This window comes from Erinaceus europaeus, chromosome 13, assembly GCF_950295315.1.
Source record: "Erinaceus europaeus chromosome 13, mEriEur2.1, whole genome shotgun sequence".
Classification (NCBI taxonomy): Eukaryota; Metazoa; Chordata; class Mammalia; order Eulipotyphla; family Erinaceidae; genus Erinaceus; species Erinaceus europaeus.
In genome coordinates, this window is record NC_080174.1 from 91,486,906 (window position 1) to 91,502,370 (window position 15,465).

The 15,465-nt window shown below is 45.5% G+C and overlaps 1 protein-coding gene across 3 annotated transcripts in view; it reads right to left on the reverse strand.

The window, feature by feature from the left end:
* Positions 1–15,465, reverse strand: part of VPS13D (vacuolar protein sorting 13 homolog D) — a 267,871-nt gene that overhangs the window by 99,385 nt on the left and 153,021 nt on the right. For all 3 annotated transcript variants that reach the window (XM_060170884.1, XM_060170883.1, XM_060170882.1), the window contains 4 exons: positions 15,230–15,326; positions 11,483–11,631; positions 2,519–2,653; positions 856–1,023 (listed from right to left, as the gene is read on the reverse strand). In XM_060170884.1, the coding sequence (XP_060026867.1) occupies positions 856–1,023; positions 2,519–2,653; positions 11,483–11,631; positions 15,230–15,326 (549 nt within the window). The remainder of the gene's footprint in view (positions 1–855; positions 1,024–2,518; positions 2,654–11,482; positions 11,632–15,229; positions 15,327–15,465) is intronic.

The window sequence follows — 15,465 nt, forward strand, 5'->3', positions numbered from 1 at the left end:
GCTGGGAGTATGGATCAACCTGTCAACACCCATGTTCAGCGGGGAAGCAATTACAGAAGCCAGACCTTCCACCTTCTGCACCCCACAATGGCCCTGGGTCCATACTCCCAGAGGGATAAAGAATAGGAAAGCTATCAGGGGATGGGATGGGATATGGTGGTGGGAATTGTGAGGAGTTGTACCCCTCTTATCCTATGGTTTTGTCACTGTTTGCATTTTATAAATAAAAATTATAAAATAAAAAAATAAAGAGGCAGACAAGTGGACAGGTACAGAGAGCAAGCTACACTATAGCTGGAGTTCTACTCCTTTTGTTTCAGGTGCTCTCCTGTGATGCTGGGGAACAAACCCAGAGATTCACACATGCAAGGCAGGTGCTGCCCTGCTGAGCCACCTGACTGCTTCTAAGTTACTCCAAAGCTCAACAGACCGTGCGCCACGCACCTGTCTTCCTGAATGCCACTCACTGGGACTTTGATGTTACAAGATAATTGCACAAAATGTCCTTTGAAATATTTGAAGAAACACATGTCAAGAAATAATAAGCAACAATCATAAACTGTTGATGACAATGACAAAAAGGAAGTGCATTCTGGTGACATTGTGCAAGATGCCCTTGGCCCACGGAGTCAGGAGGCTACAGTGCTGATGGCAGCAGAGCCTAGGACAAACAGGAAGTGGAGAGACAAAGAAGGGATGTTTTCAGATTGTGCCCAATGAATCTGTACCACAGTGCATGTGCACTGAAGCAAAGGCCATGAACGTAACATTTCCCCAACTTGTAACTGTGGGAAAACTCAGCACCAGAGGGCTCTGGGGGTCAGGTCTACAGGAATCTCATTGCTAACTCCTTACCTTGGCAGCAGAGTTAGATACTCCATGCGTGACGTTTCGGATAAGGCCTCCAACGTTTCCATACTTGATCAGTCCTGTGACCCCTTCAGAAACATCATTCAAGAGGCCCATGGGATTGCCGAGAAAGTCCACAGACCCCAGGATCCGAGCTGCCTGGCTGAGGAGTTCCTGGCCAATGGAGATAGAAGTCAGCACCTGATTGTATTTGCACAGAGACTGTCCTGAAGAAGCGGCTAGAGACGCAGCTTTTCCTCAATACCAAGAGTTAACCTTTTAATCCTCACCAGCAGCAGAAAACAGCTCTTGTTCCTTCTAGAGCCCAAGCCCAAGAGATTACCTTTAATACTCTCATACTCTTCAAAAGTCTTTGGAGGAGGGGCCAGGTGGGGGTGCACCTGGTTGAGTGCACATGTTACAACGCACGAGGATCCAGGTTTGAGCACCCAGTCCCCACCTGCAGGGGGAAAGCTTCACGAGTGGTGAAGCAGGGATGTTGGTGTCTCTGTCTCTCACCCTCTATAGCCCTCCGTCCCCATGGACAGAATCAGTGTGAAGTTAATCTGTTGCATGGGCCATCTTAAAAGCCCCGTGTGGAAGAGTAGTAGATCCGTCATTCCCCTCAGAACCTAGAGGAGACTGTGTGCACAGAAAGGGGTGCAGACAGACAGACTTCTCAAGCAAGTCCCCCTTGCTGTGCACTTCCATGGCCTGATCCCAGTGATAGTTGCTACAGCACCTTTCTGACAGGCCACTGCAAACATCCCGGACTAAAGAAGCTAAGAAGGGAAGCAAAGAGGAAAAGGGACGTGAAGGAACAGAGACAGGACAACTTTTTTTTTTTTTTGCCTCCTGGGTTATCTATGGGGCTCAAGGAATCCACTGCTCCTAGAAACCATTTTCCCCACTTTCCTGCCCTTGTTGTTACCGTTGTTGTCATTATAGCTATTGTTGAAGGATAAGACAGAGAGAAATGGAGAGAGGAGGAGAAGACAGAGAGGGGGAGAGAAAGACAGACACCTGCAGACCTGCTTCATCACCTGTGAAGCGACTCCCCTGCAGGTGGGGAGGGAGCCGGGGGCTCGAACTGGGATCCTGATGCCGGCTCTTGTGCTTTGTGTCATGTGTGCTTAACCTGCTGTGTTACAGCCCAGCCCACGACAGGACAACTTTTAACTCCGACACCTAATAAATTTGCTATGACCTCAACCTCTCTAGCGAAGAATATGCCATGGCTACATGTTCCCCTTTTAGCAGTCCGGAAAACACGAATGGAAAGTGTCCAACCTGTTAAGAAGTTTACGTCGTTCAACTCTAGTGTAGAAGCTCAAACACACCAAGAATTCTGGTGTGGTTGAGTGTAGCTAATGTCTGGCACGTAAGCAGTCAACAATATTTTGTATCATCTTTGCAACATCAATTAAATCCTTAAGATAACAGTTTCGTGGAAGCCCCCTTGAGAATCACTCTCAGGGACAACAGTAATACTTCATGTTTTCCTGTTGTCTAAGGGATTAATTCCTGTTTGTGGGACTGATCTGACCACAGGTCAATCTGGAGCGTGTGAGTGGGTTCTCAGCAGTAAACCTTAGCTAAAAATTTCCAAGCAGCTCCAGGAAAACTTTCTACACAGGCGCTGGCCACTAAGTACCTCTCCAAGTCTCACCTCCTGAAAATGTTTGAGGACATCATTGATGATGAACTCCTTGGTCTCGTAGGGATGCACCCGAGTGAATGGATCCAGGTTGATGACAGCATCTTCAAACCGAATCAGTGGAAAGCCCAAGGTGCTTTTGAGGGCCTGGTGAGAGAAGAAAGCAAACAGCACACTGCAGTCAGACGACAGCCACCCAGGGCCCGGTTAGTTCTGGAGTTCGTGGAAGCTTTAAATCACAACTTCACACTGAGGGGTAAAGTGTTCACACTGATAAATACGGATTTTCCCTGGAACTAGACATGAAAAGGAACAGGAGAGGCAGACATGCATCTAACGCCCCAAATCACACAGAAACCAATACTGCCACCTTTCAGAGCATGATTCCCGACGGCCAACTGGTTACTTGTACATCTACTGCACTGACTTGCTGAGAGTCACAGCTGAGCCCATTTCCCCACAGTGAACACACTCAGGACAGAGATCATGGCCTCGTGCAAAACCCCAGTAACCACCCCTGCCCCACAATCCTTACCCTGTCACTACAGGCTGGTTTTCCTGCTTTTTTTTTTTTTTTTGGTAAGTGGAACCATTTTGGTAAATGGTATGTACTTCATTATATGTGCTTTCTTTTTTTTTTAAATTTATTTTAATCCCCTTTTGTTGTCCTTATTATTTTTTAAATATTTATTTTATTTATTTATTCCCTTTTGTTGCCCTTGTTGTTTTATTGTTGTAGTTATTATTGTTGTTGTCGTTGTTGGATAGGACAGAGAGAAATGGAGAGAGGAGGGGAAGACAGAGAGGAGGAGAGAAAGACAGACACCTGTAGTCCTGCTTCACCCCTGCAGGTGGGGAGCCGGGGTTCGAACCAGGATCCTTATGTCAGTCCTTGTGCTTTGCGCCACCTGCGCTTAACCTGCTGCGCTACAGCCCAACTCCCGTCCTTATTTTTAATCCCCTTTTGTTGCCCTTGTTTTTATTGTTGTAGTTATTGTTGTTGTTGGATAGGACAGAGAAAAATGGAGAGAGGAGGGGAAGACAGAGAGGGGGAGAGAAAGATAGACACCTGCAGACCTGCTTCACCGCCTGTGAAGCAACTTCCCTGTAGGTGGGGAGCTGGAGGGCTCGAACCAGTATCCTTCTGCCGATCCTTATGCTTTGTGCCAAGCTTCTCTTTCCTTGGTACCCACAATATATGTGCTTTCTAATCGTTTTCATTAATACTGTGTGATTCCCTAGATTGGCTCATTAAGGTAGTTTATATAGGATCCCACAGCCTACATTGCCATATTAGTATTTTAATGCACAAATGTTGTTGGAACCACTGCTACTATAGCTTAAAAAGTCTTTATGAATACTGCTGCTATGAAATTCTTGGACATGCTTTTGGGGGCACATATATTATAGATATTCTGTAATACATACCTAGATCTACAATTCTGGGGCTACAAAAAATATACAGGGCCTGGGAGGACCAGGGAAGCTACCCTGGTGGTTTGTCTGTCTTCCTCTCTGCTAAGTCTGGGAAAATGTCAGGGAGGGGGTTCAGTGGATAGAGTGTATGGTCTGCATGTACTGAGAGGCCCAGCGTCCAGCGCCTGCCATCATGTCCACTTGTGATGGACAGATGCTCTAGTTTCTCCTCTCATAAAATAAGTACATCTTTTTAAAAATAAAGGGGAAAGTGGTCTGGGAGGTGGCGCAGTGGATAAAGCATTGGACTCTCAAGCATGAGGTTCTGAGTTTAATCCCTGGCAGCACATGTGCCAGAGTGATGTCAGGTTCTTTCTCTTTCCTCCTATCTTTCTCATGACTAAATAAATTAAATGTTTAAAAAAATAATAAAGGGGGAAAATGAAATAATTGGGCCAAAGAGGCTCAGCGGAGTGTTGCACAGTGTAAAAATCTGGGTTAACTCCACAGCACCACACTGAAGGGAGGCAAATAGCCTATGAAGACGTGTCTGCAGACAAGGAGCTGCATGGACAGCACTGGCCTCGGCCTGGTGTACAGCATGTTTGACCTCTATCATTCTGAATGGTTTGTGATAAACAGATGTCCTCAGTGGTCGTGAAATCCAACACATTAATCTCTCCCTTGTTAACAATAGCTTTCTGTCTTCTGGCTGTGGAAGAGTTCACTATAAGGTCACAGAGATATGTCCACGTGCTGAAACGGAACTTTACTGTTTCACTCTTCATGATTAGATCTGCAAGTTACCTAGACTCGACCCTGTGTGTGCTGTGGGACACAGGTCGCGAGGTTCACTTTTTCCTAATGAAAACCTGCTTGGCGATGTGATATTTGCTGCAGTGACCATCCTTTCCTCTGCAGTGTCAACTTGATCATCAATTGAGCGACTGTATTTATGTGTCTGCTTCAGTTTCACGTTTCTATTTCAGTGTGTTCTGACTTTCTCAAATACTATTCTGTCAGGGGCTGGGTGGTCATGCATCTGGCCGAGTCCATGTGTTACAGTGCAAGAGGACCCGGTTTCAAGCCCCCAGTCCCCACCCGCAGGAAGAAATCTCTGCGACTGGTGAAGCAAGGCTGCAGGTCTCTCTCTCTCTTAAAATTCTTAATTATACTTATTCATTTAATGGCTAGCGACAGCCAGAAATTGAGAAGGAAGGAGGAAACAGAGAGACACCTGCAGCCCTGCTTCATCACTTGCAAAGCTTTCCCCCTGCAGGTGGGGACCGGGGGCTCAAACCTTGGTCCTTGCACATTGTAACATGTGTGCTCAACCAGGTGCGCCATTACCCGGCCCCTGCCTCTCTATCTCCCTCTCCCTCTAGATTTCTGGCTGTCTTTATCAAATAAAGATAATAACAACAACAAAACAGTTTTAAAATACTATTCTGACTTAATTACTGTAGTTCTATAATAAAAGTTGAACACTGTAAGCTCTCTAACTTCCTTCTTTTGCTGCAGAATGATCTTGGCCGATTCTTGTAGTTTTGACTTCCATATATCCTGTAGAAACAGTCTTGTAGTGCTCACTCATTTGGGTCTGCTATGACTAATCATAAACCTAAAGGCAAAAATATTGCAGATGGAGACTTGAGATCTCTGTTTTAGAAAAAGCTAATGGGTCTGTTTTAGGTATATTCCAAGGGGCCCAGGACTTTTATCAGTTTTTGCCTGAGCCTGACAGCTAATATGTAGGTAGACCCAGGTTATTGTTTTGCTTTATATGTTAGCTCTTTTTCAGCCAACAGGTTCCAGATGCTACCATGATGCCAACCCGAATTCCCTGGGCAGATGGTCCCACCAACATGTCCTGGAGCCCCACTCCACTAGGGAAAGAGAGAGACAGGCTGGGAGTGTGGACCGACCTGTCAACACCCATGTTCAGCGGGGAAGCAATTCCAGAAGCAGACCTTCCACCTTCTGCATCCCACAATGATCCTCTGGGCCCATACTCTCAGACGGTCAAAGAATAGGAAAGCTATCAGGGGAGGGGATGGGATACGGAGTTCTGGTGGTGGCCCTTGTGTAGAGTTGTACCTCTCTTATCCTATGGTCTTGTTAGTGTTTCCATTTTATAAATAAAAATTAAAAAAAGAATAAGTTATGAGACTGGACACGACCTCTCAACTCAAAATAAAAGCTATTTTACACAAAAAAAAAAGTCACCTCTTCAGAAGAGACATTTCAGAAATTCAGAGCATCCTCAGGTTACCTCAGCTTCACACTCTCATTTTTTTATAAGTGAATCCAGAGGGATGTGAAGTGGGTGGCCCGAACTCACGCAGCTAGTCATTGGAGGACTTCAAAGCTGAACACGCTCACTTGTACAGTAACAAGCACTGAGCTGGACCATTTCTCCTCGAGATCCACCTGCATTTTGCTCGAGGGCTCACCCATCTAAGTGGCACAATGAGGAGGTGTTGTTTTTATCATTTCACTGAGGAAAGAACTGAAGTGCAGTCGACTGTACAGCTTTGCTTAAAAGCACACAGTAAACTTGCTATCAAAGTCAAGCTCTGGCCATCACTCCAGCATCCTGCTTCATCAGTACAACTCTGAGTACTGCTTCCTTCTCAGAGAAGAGGAAATGAAATCAAAACAAATGCTCTTAAAAAAAAGAAAGAAAAGAAAGCCTCTTTACCCCAACTTCCTCATTGCAACTGGACATTCAAGAGGAGGGGGGGGGGAAGCAAAGACCTTGAAGTCCTTCAGAAGTTACCCAAAAACCCTTGCAGTAGAATCTCTCTTTTCCAGATAACAGAAAGCTCTGAGCATAGGAAGCAGTCTGGCCCTGAGGTAAGACTTGTCTCTACCTTGTCATTTACTGCTTGGAAAAAAGCTGAGACTTGACCTATTGCTACAAAGATTCTGCCACCTTGAGGCTGTTCTGGTTGGTCAGAGTAAACGGGGAGAGAGGGAAAGTCACACAGCGCTTTTCCTTGCAGTAAGAAAATGACTAATCACATATAGTAGTATACAGAGTCGATGCTATTTACTCAAGTGGCAGACAGCTTCCTGTTATAAAATGAATTCTGGAGAAAGCAAGCTACACTCTTACATTCCTAACAAAAACAGGAGGTGGCTGGTTCCTACCTCCTCTAGGCAAAAACTGCTGAAGTCTTCCAGAAACTTTACATGGAATTAAAAGAAGAAATACCTGTCCACATGCCGTAAGGTCTCCGATCACCAGCTAGCTAGTCCCTGAGCTGCAGCCTTGCCTTTCTTAGTTTACCCTGCACTAAACAAAACTGTCTGGAATTCATTCTTTAAAGGTTTATTTATGGCACATAGAGACTGTTTATGTGAAGCAGGGTATCTGCCTGTTTCCCTCTTGGGACAGTGTTTAAAACTACAGGGATATTTCCCTCTCTGGCAATTTCTGAAACACAATTAACAATACTGGATCTCTTTTCCTTTTAGCAAATCTGGTTTTTATTTAGGAAGGGGAGGAAAAAAGTAAAGGGTCTGAAGTTTCCCAACAAATTATTTCAAGCCTTTGAGAAGACAGTTTTCGGCGTTTTAAATAGTGTCTTTGTTTGAAATCCCCCACCACCACCCCCATCTTGCTCTCTGACCATTAAAATGTGGGTTTTCTTCCAAACACGATTGCTCAATTAGAGCCCTTCTTTTGTAATTCCCCAACCTTCTAAATGGGCAAAGGATTGCTGCAGGCTACCTCGTGAACCTTTTAAAGGCTCCTGGTCTCTTTTGATCTTTAAGAAAAACCGAAAGGACATATAAACTACCTGGCATTTTCTATATGGCATTGCTACTCTCCAACATGAGAGAAGGGACAGGGAGAATGGGGGCGGGTAGGGTGGGCGAGGAGTGCCATGCTTTTTGCATTTGTGAAATGGAGCCATTATCTCCCCCCTTCATCACACAGTCAAGTCAGGAAACCGACTGAGAAGGCAGATGTGAAAACGCTTCGAGTCCTGAACAGACACAGTATCCGGCAATAATGTACCATCCATGTAAACCTGAAGAGACTTCCCCTGGAGACTTCTGACAGGCTCACTTTGGGCCTGGAGTCAGGAGAAGAAAGGTAATTACTCCTTCAACACCAAAGACAGGGTTACCCTTCAGTCAGTCTCCTGTGATTCCTGTAGAGGGATGAAGCTCCGTTTCCTCAGCATATACCTGCAGTTGCTACATATTCATTTCAAAAGTGAGAGCAGACTGCTCTCCCTGAGAGCTATTACTCTGATAGGAAACTCTCTGGATAAATGACATCATCTTCTGGGCCCCAGACGCCACAAGAGACTGAGACGGTGACTTCCCCAAGCTGAGAATTTCACTCTCTCATGCCAGTTCCCAACGCTTCTGTTTAAAAGTTTAATAGGCTCCACGTACGATGCCCCAGCCACACACACCTCCTGGTACGGCTGTTCCAGTGAATCTGCTTAATAATTATTTGGAAAATGCCTTCACCACAGGCCTTCACTATAGTGCCAAGCTGAATATTCAACTTGAACGATTTCCAGTTTGTTGTCTGCACGGTGTACACACGAGCACAAGACTGTCAAACTGGGGTGAGGGTGGGGTGGGGGGCTGGAGCTGTCTCTGTATGTGTTAGTCTGGGGTTAACTACTCTGTGGGGAGCAAATGCAAGGGGCCAGGTGTCTGTGCTGAGGAAGATGACCTGAAGAACAAGTCCTTCACTCTCAGGAAATGCTCATCTCAGTGCGTTGGGTGGGTACCAAGAGCTCTGGGGGAATATGTGCTTTATCAAACAAACACATTCCACAGGGTCACACAAGTCAAGTGGATACTTGTGAATATTAGCAAGATAGTGGTTTCCCCCCCAATTCCCATGCTAATTATAAGGCTCTCTGGTCTCCCAGGAAACATGAACTTAAAGCAAATTAAACAGGCAAGACAGCGGGTATACCACCCAGCTCTCAGAGTGGTTGAGGGCACAGGCACTTGTTGGTCTTGACCACTGTGCCCAGCCATGCACCTGCCATGTGCCATCTTCCCAAACAGCCTCTCAACGCTCTGCTCTTCCCTCCAGAGGGTCTGGCACTGACCGCTGGTGGCCGATGCCTCTCTACATCCAAGTCTATTTTAGAAGCAGCAAAATGGGGGCTCAACAGTGGAGCACACACTTGAAACATTAAGGTCCTGGCTTGTTGCCTAGCACCCAATATAGCAATGAGACTGGGGCTGAGTGGTGGTATGCTGGGCAAAGTGCGTGCATTACCATGCATGAGGCCCTGGGCTCAAGCCCCCAACCCCCCAACCTGCAGGGAAGAAGCTTCGTGAGTGAGGAAGCAGGGCTCGAGGTCTCTCCCTTGCTTGTCCCTCTTTATTTTTCTCTGTCATATCAAATAAAGAAAATAAAAGGGAAGCAAACGGCTGTCTGGGTGGTGGAATCGTGCAGGCACAGGGCCCAGCAGTCACCCTGGTGGCAGGATTATTAAAGGTAATGTGATGGAGAAGATGGTGACAGTGATGAATAACAAGTGAAAAGCAAGACCCACGCCAGGTTCACGTTTGCTAGGCTCATAAGGTCCAAACAGACATTCTACTTGCTTGCCAAGCCCAGACTTTTGGCTTCTCTTTAACTGAGTAGTGGTACCCCCTTACCCCCTCCGGAACTGACTCCACCACCATCACCGTCCTTGTAGAGATCTGACTATAGGACTCCGAGCTTTTTTTTTTTATTATTGTTTTATTGTCTTCATTTATTTATTGGATAGAGACAGCCAGAAATCGAGAGGGAAAGGGAATGACAGAGAGGGAGACAGATAGACATCTTCAGCCCTGCTTCACCACTCGCAAAGCTTTCCTCCTGCAGGTGAGGACTGAGGGCTCGAACCCGGGTCCTTGTGCATTGTGACATGTGTGTTCACCCATGCACCACCACCCGGCCCCGACTCCAGGCTTTTTAGTGACCTGCTCAGGTTCTCTAGTTGCTCCTGTCAGAGAGATGAGCTTGTAGTATTTTCATGCAAACAGACTGAGAGAGTGAGAAAAGCCACAGTGATTAGCAAGAAGTCAGATGCCGACAGCAATCTTTAAGAAAGCAGAAGGAACCCCGTGAAGCAATGGGATGGGCTGGAGGGAGGCAGATCTAGGACCAGCCCATGGGGAAGATGTCCCAGCAACAACCTGGATTCTCCTTGCACTCCAATTAAACCTCTCTTTTTAAAAATTTTTTATTTTTTAATTTGCTTCCCCCCTCTTTTGTTGCCCTTGTTGTCTTAGTTATTATTGTTGTTTTTGTTATTGATGTCGTTGTTATTGGATAGGACAGAGAGAAATGGAGAGAGGAGGGGAAGACAGAGAGAGGGAGAGAAAGACAGACACCTGCAGACCTGCTTCACCACCTGTGAAGCGACTCCCCTGCAGGTGGGGATCCGGGGGCTTGAACTGGGACCCTTGCGCCGGTCCATGCGCTTTGCACCCTGTGTGCTTAACCCGCTGTGCTACCGTTCGACCCCCTCCAATTAAACCTCTCTATGCAGGCAAGACACTTTCAACTCCAGTGTCCTTGTCCTGGGGCAAAGGAATAATTGGGGACTCTAAGAGTGTTCAACTTGTCTAGTTCCTTATGTTCTAGAAGGGCAGTGATATTCAGACTTTGGAGCAGGATGAGTTTGAACTGGGATCCCAGCCCATCCCTTACTTAAAACTGACTTTATTGTAGAAAACAAAAATGGCATTCTAACTACATCTGTCCAGTGTAAAAGTGCCATGGCCTGGTGTGGGACAGACAAGGCCACAACTCAGCTAGGTGGCCAAGTCTTCCTTGAAATGTGGCAGACATGTCTAGTGTCAACCACTTATGAGGAGACAGACACTGAGAAAGGGTAAAAAGCCAGGAGTCAAGGCGTTCAGCACCAAAAGGAAGACAGTGTATTGGGTGTGGTTTTTCCCTTGAGGCTGGGAGCAGCCCTAGGAGAAGAAGCTCTTACCTCACCTCAAGGAAGCCAAAAGCTAAATAGAGGATAAGTAAACCTGATGCCACTCTTCATCTCTTTAATACTCTGATCTTTAGTGGACACACTTAAATACGGATGGGTGACAGGAAGGGGAGCAAGGAAGGAAGGGAGGGGAGAAAGGAATACACAGAGCCATAAGCCTCCCAAAAGGGGGAAAACCATAACAGTATTTGTTGTAAATGATGTAGGAAGGAAAACAAACAGCTCACACAAGCATTCATTTCCCAAGGGAAGAAAAAATATATATATACGTATAGCCCATAAGCCAGAGCTGTGCAGTGCTCTGGTGTTTCTCTCTGTCTTTCTTTCTCTGCATGTCTCTCAAAAATAAAGTAAATAAAATACTTAAAATATATACACACACACACACACACATATACACACACACCTTTCTTTTTTCCTACTTTCTACTAGAACACCACTCAGCTCTGGCTGATGGTGGTGCTGGAGACTGGACCTGGGACTAAGAGCCTCAGGCTTGAGTGTCTTCACATCACCATTAAGCAGTCCAGATAATGACTTAGCAGCAGCAGCAGCAGCAGCAGGAGCTCACCTTCAGATCCAGAGGCAGCTTGTTGGAGGTGAACACACTCAGCTTGATCTGGGGGACGCTGATTTTGAGATTCTCAAAGTAGTACCGAGTCGGTGTTCCACCTTGCTCAGCTGTCTTTTCGTGCAGGTTTTCATCATATTTTTCCACCTCTGGTACACAGGTAAAACAAAAACAAAAACAATTTTAAACAAATATTCTGAGTTAGAATTCAAATATTCCTATTCACATTGAAAAATATTCAATGTGAAATTTAGACACGTTATCTCTTTTTTTTTTTTTAATTATCTTTATTTATTGGGCAGAGACAGCCAGATATTGAGAAGGAAGGGTGTGATAGAAAGGGAGAGAGACAGAGAGACACCTGCAGCCCTACTCTGCCACTTGCAAAACTTTCCCCCTGCAGGTGGGGACTGGGGGTTTGAATCTGGGTCCTTGAACATCGCAACATATACATTCAACCAGGTGTACCACCACCTGGCCCCTATCACGTTATCTTCTCTATGCTGACTTTTTGAGAAGACAGTTTTTTTTTTTGGGGGGGGGGGGATTTTTTCTTTTCTTTTTTCTTTATTTCCTTTTGTTGCCCTTGCTGTTTTATTGTTGTAGTTATTATTGATGTTGCTGTTGGATAAAACAGAGAGAGATGGAGAGAAGAAGGGAAGACAGAGAGGGGGAGAGAAAGACAGGCACCTGCAGACCTGCTTCACTGCTTGTGAAATGACTCCCCTGTAGGTGGGGAGCCAGGGGTTTGAACCAGGATCCTTATGCTGGTCCTTGTGCTTAGCGCCACCTGTGCTTAACTCACTGCGATTAACTCGCTGAGCTACCACCCGACTCCCGAGAAGACAGTTTTATGTTTCTTAACAGACACTGTATTTTGACACCATTTATTTATAAAAATAAGTCTATTTCATGTTGCTTATTCCAAAGGCTCAATAGCTTAGTCTTTTGATTTGTGAGTCTATACCACCTGCCAGGTGAGAAAAATAAAATAAAATACAATAACCCAGGTGGGAAGAGCAGAAGTCCTAGGTGGACGTGTTAGCAACAAGCTTTCTAAAAACAATGTTGTCATTACTATCAATATAAATAGCCACATTATAGTAATTTATTTCATAAGATATCCAAATATAGATGTGGAGTGTAGAATGACTGACCTAGTCATACTGAACAACAACAAAAACAAACAATAAATCTGAAAAAGAATGAGTGCGCATGAAACTCTACAAGGAAACACAGAGCAAGGAAGAGTGGGAGGCCACAGAGCGTGGGCAGTGCACACAGCACTCGCTCCACAGGGGCAGGCATCCACTAAAACAGCGCAGTTGAGGCAGATTTTTTCTCCCAGAGTGAAAAGGGTGGACATGGACTAAAACACAGCAGTGTGGGGGGCTGGGTGGTGGTGCACCTGGTGGAACACACACGTTACAGTGCCCAGGGACCCAAGTTCAAGCCCCAGGTTCCACCTGCAGGGGGGAAGCTTCATAAGCAATGAAGCAGTATTGCAGCTGTCTTTCTCTCCTTTTCTCTCTCTCTTTCCCCTTAGTTTTTGTCTCTATTCAAAATACATAAATTAATCTTTTCTAAAACACAGTCATGTGCTCTTTCCAGTTGATGCTAGACTCATGTGAACAGCTTATTTTCAGTTGGTTTCAAATACCTCAAAACAAACCATAGGGACTGTACATCTAGTTACTGAACAAACTTACAGTGTAAGACATGTGTGTGTGTGTTCGCGCGCGCATGTGTAAATTGTATTGCAACAGAGACCTGAATGCCTGTGTTAAAGTAACGCAAATAGCTAGAAAAAGCAGAGTATGTTCCAACAGTAAGGATTTTAAAAAAAATCTAAAACCTCTATACTCCAGCTGCAGAGATATTAACTTAGTGGAACTTAGAGGAAAACTTGCAAGTAAGCAAGTTCAACCAAATTCAAAGTAAAACTCCAAGGCAGGCACCAAAGGAGAACAGACACCTGGCAGGCAAGCTCTCAAGTGGCTGTTTGTATGTGAATAAATACTGGCATTCAGACACACAGCACAGACAACACGGCACTAAACACACAGTCTTGCTCTTCAACCCTGAGGTGCTTAAGGCCTAAATTCCAAGTCTGTGATAAAACAGCAAAGAGTGTGTGTTTGTGTGTGTGTGTGTGTGTGTGAGTGAGTGTGTGTGACTCTGTGTGTGTGAGTGTGTGTGAGTGTGTGTGTGTGAGTGTATGTGTGACTCTGTGTGTGTGTGAGTGTGTGTGTGTGTGTGAGTGTGTGTCTGTGTGTGAGTGTGTGTGTGTGAGTGTGTGTGTGTGTGTGTGTGTGTGAGTGTGTCTGTGTGTGTGAGTGTGTCTGTGTGTGTGAGTGTGTGTGAGTGTTCTTGATACACATCCTGGATGTGCATATGTTCCCAGTGAGTTCTTTTCCCTTTTGTCATTATAGACAAACAAAACAAAACAAAACCCTTACTTTAAGCTTTAAAAGACTAAGCATTCTGGGAGTCGGGCAGTGGCGCAACGGGTTAAGCGCACGTGGTACAAAGCGCAAGGACCGGCATAAGGATCCCGGTTCAAGCCCCCGGCTCCGCACCTGCAGGGGAGTCACTTCACAGGTGGTGAAGCAGGTCTGCAGGTGTCTGTCTTTCTCTCCCCCTCTCTGTCCTCCCCTCCTCTCTCCATTTCTCTGTCCTATCCAACAACAACATCAATAACCACAACAATGTTAAACAACAAGGGCAACAAAAGGGAAATTAAAAAAAAAAACTAAGCATTCATCTTTCTCCCACAATTAGAGCCTCACATAAAGGCAATTTTACTCTCCCAAGCTGACTTTTCAGAGACACAGAGACACACAGGGAGAGATACTACTGCACCAGGGCTCCCCTCAGCAGCAAGGCTCATACTTAGTTCATACGAGGGAAGGCACTTGTCCTACCCAGCGGGCTATCTTTCCAGCCCGGCCGACTTCTTTCTGAACTATATAAACCACCTTCCAAAAACGATGGTGGGGAATCTAAAACAAGGACATAGAAGCTAGTATTTCTGTAGGATTGCTGGAGAATTGAGGTTTTCATTCATTTGTCTCACTGTCCTCTCCAAAAAAAGGTGAAATAAGTAGACACTTTGGTAATGACATACAGCAGAAGAGAAGTTTATGGTGGAACAAGTTAAGGCCAGCAGCATTTTTCTCAACTGAAACAAAAGGACTTGCAATGAGGCTTCTGACTTTTGGGCCCTGAGTCTGTTTCATAAAAAAAGGTCAGGGAACAAACTGGTTTCCTAATAACATCATTTTTTTTTTTTTTTTTTTTGGCTATCCTAGAGAAGATGTGGAGGAAGAATAAGAATGAGAGGGAGAGGGAGAGGGAGAGGGAGAGGGAGAGGGAGAGGAAGAGGGAGAAGGAGAGGGAGAAGGAGAGGAGGAGGAGAAGGAGGAGGAGGAGGAGGAGGAGGAGGAAGGAGAAAGAAACAGCAGCAGCAAAACAGTGAGATAGTATACTGCTTCCCAAGAGCTCCCTACTGGGCATGCTACCATGTTCTGTTCACAGGTCCAGCTGTTTCTCTGCTCACAGGTCCATCTGTGCATAAGTAACGCTTGGAAAGACAACACTTTAAACATAAACCCCAGGTTTCTGACTCAGGATAAGAAACGGGAGAAAGGTTATTAGACACTTAGAGACAACAAGTTTTGATGAGCAGGCTCAAAGCGTGCTGTCCACGGTCCGACTTTGATGCAAAGCCAGAACACACAGCATTACCTGACTCCGCCTGGTCGTAGCCAAAGAAACTCAGCAGTTTGAGAAGCAGCTTTTCTTCAATTTGCACCGTGAATCTCTGAGCTGTGATCATCAGATGCTGGAGATTTAAAGAAAAAAAAAAAGTATGATTTGCACTGTGAACACCGGCAGGACCCCGTCTTCTGTGTCACGAAGAAGACCCCTATCACAGGACACGTTCTTTCTTGACTGGGCTTTATGGACACGCGGCACAATCA